Source organism: Cotesia glomerata, linkage group LG5 (genome assembly GCF_020080835.1).
Source record: "Cotesia glomerata isolate CgM1 linkage group LG5, MPM_Cglom_v2.3, whole genome shotgun sequence".
NCBI lineage: Eukaryota > Metazoa > Arthropoda > Insecta > Hymenoptera > Braconidae > Cotesia > Cotesia glomerata.
The window spans coordinates 12,643,455-12,645,877 of NC_058162.1; the positions used below are offsets into that span (position 1 = coordinate 12,643,455).

Here is a 2,423-nt window from a genome sequence, read left to right on the forward strand (position 1 = left end):
AAGACTCTTTTAAGACGCCAAAAAAAAATTCCGAGAGTTAAAAAATTATCATCCGACAATTTTAAGACTTTTTTAAGACGTTCCGTTTTAATGTTCCGGGGCTCTGTCGCTGTTAGCTCATCTTAAAATAGTCTCTAAATTTTTTTTTAACATTTTTTTAAGACTAATTTAAGATCATTTTAAGACAATTTAAAGACGCTCCATAATAATTTTTCGGAGCTGTCATTGTGACATCTTAAAATAGCCTGGAAATTTTTTAATAATTTTTTTTAAAACTATTTTAAGATTTTTTCAAGACGATTTTAAGACTATTTTAAGATTTTTTAAAGTCTTAAAATTGTCGAATAATTTTTTACCAATTTTGAATTCCATTTAAAATCATCTTACTCAAAAATATTTCGGTTAGAAAGTCGTAAAATCGTCTAAAAAATGTCTAAAAATTAATTTTCACAACAAATTCGAGAACCAAAATTTCAAAAATCTGCTCTCGGAATTATTTTTTTTGGCGTCTTAAAAGAGTCTTAAAATAGTCTTGGTTTGTGTCACGTTTAAGATCTTAAACGAACGACAATTTTAAGACGATTTTTTTTTACACGGGATCATGGAGGCCATAATTTTTATCTGAAATCAATGCATCAAAATTATAACTTTTTTTAGACATGTATCTTCTATATGAACCTCATTTTAAAGAAAAAAAAAAAAAATTTTCATTTTTTTGACGGCTGTGAAAGTAAGTCATGTTTTTTTACCTTTTTTTTGTTTATTGTTTAGTATAAAAAATTAGTTAAAATGAAAAAATTGCTTCTGATTGAGGTTCATATTCAGCACAATTATGTAAAGAAATAATATACTAAATTTGAAGATGATTTGTTAAAAACTTTTAAGCTAGAGTGTACACTAGTTCGAAAAAACTAGTTTCGAGAAAAACGCGTTTAAAAATAAGTGATGAAAAAAGTTAAGGTGACCGTCTCTTTTTCTCATGCAATAATTTCTCGCGACATAAATTATCAGCAATAATTTCTTGTTCGATATTTTCACAAAGGCAATATTTCTCATTGTCAAAATTTATTTGGTATTATTAATTATTATTAAAATTAATATTTATTTAATTATGAATTTTTAATGATAAAGTGAAAATAAAATATTTGAGAAACTTTTAAATGATAATTTTTGCTCTGTGAGAATTTTTTAATCAAGAAATTTTTGAGTGAGAATTTTTGCATGTGAGAAATTTTTGTATGATAAATTTTTTATGAAAAATTTTTGTTTCGATAAATTGTTACTGGTAAATAAAGCCACGGTGCCAAAAGGTTAATATAAAGTTGTATTAAACGAATTGAAACAACTTACCAATTAATCAGCTATTCCAGCACCATATTGTAAGCCTTCTTCAGCTTCATATGCTTCATTTTGAGCTTGTAGCTTTTCTTTTCGTGCTTTTCGGGCTTCTTTACTGTCCAAGGAGCTGCGTCGATTCTGACGGGTTACGCGCTGACTGTCGGATTGTTGTGCGTGATTGAAGCTATTGTTCCCAACGATGAGACCTAACTCGTTCATGACTAATAAAATACTTGAACTGCCTTCATTAAATAAGCAAGCAGCCAAGTATGCAGCAATTTCAATAGTTTTTAAACCACTATGCAAATGTTTAGGGGCCATACGCCAAATAGTTGAATTAAAACTTTCATTAGCATTTTGAGTATGGCCTCCTAAACATCTCTCCAATAAATCGACCCGGGATAAATCCTGATAAATTGGAAAAATCGCTTTTTGAACGTCAGGATGCAAAGGTGTCGGATGTTTTGGAGGTTCTGTCCCCAGAGCTTTAGCTTCGTTCCACTTACACCAGCTATCTACACCCTTTGGACATTTGTCATGTTGTGGATTATCATCTGTTGATATCATATGGAAATAAGTTGCCAATATCTCATTTTTCATGTCTTCAACGCTATTTACATTTCTCCTAATTGCTAGTCCATAGTAAGTGCTTAATTTTTTTATTAAAACTTCTGTCAACTTGGAAGTATATGAATGACTACCTACTCGACCCTAACCGACCGCTCCGTTCAGGTAATTATGTTCTCGGGCGCTGTACCGAGCGCACTTACTAAATCGCTTGTAACTTTTGAACGAATAATAATTTTTACCTGAAATTTTAACTGTATATTTTTCAATAGTTTTACAAGCGATTTATGAAAAAAAAAAATTTTGAATTTCTTCAAGCCTCTACACGTATTTCCCCCCTTAAACTGCTATTAGAGTTTTGAGCTCAAAGACTTCAAAATGACACAAAAATCATATTTGTGAGCTCGAAGAGCTCAAAAACGTAATGTGTAATTTTGAGCGCTTAAGTACAAAATGAGCAGGAAGTTGCAGGGATGGCCTTTAGGGTCAACCGTCGTCCTAATTTTTTCATTGTCAAC

The 2,423-nt window shown here is 30.6% G+C and overlaps 1 protein-coding gene across 2 annotated transcripts; it reads right to left on the reverse strand.

The window, feature by feature from the left end:
• Positions 1-597: 597 nt before the first annotated feature.
• On the reverse strand, positions 598-2,137 carry LOC123264737. Of its 2 annotated transcripts, none has more exons than XM_044728181.1 (2): positions 1,351-2,137; positions 598-621 (listed from the first exon to the last, which is right to left on the reverse strand). In XM_044728181.1, exon 1 carries the CDS (start codon positions 1,936-1,938, stop codon positions 1,354-1,356), a length of 585 nt encoding a protein of 194 aa, XP_044584116.1. In that variant the 5' UTR covers positions 1,939-2,137; the 3' UTR covers positions 598-621; positions 1,351-1,353. The 2 variants fall into 2 exon arrangements, with proteins under 2 accessions (XP_044584116.1, XP_044584117.1); XM_044728182.1 differs by lacking the exon at positions 598-621 and adding an exon at positions 1,011-1,020 and having other exon boundaries at positions 1,347-2,137.
• Between the last annotated feature and the right edge of the window lie 286 nt (positions 2,138-2,423).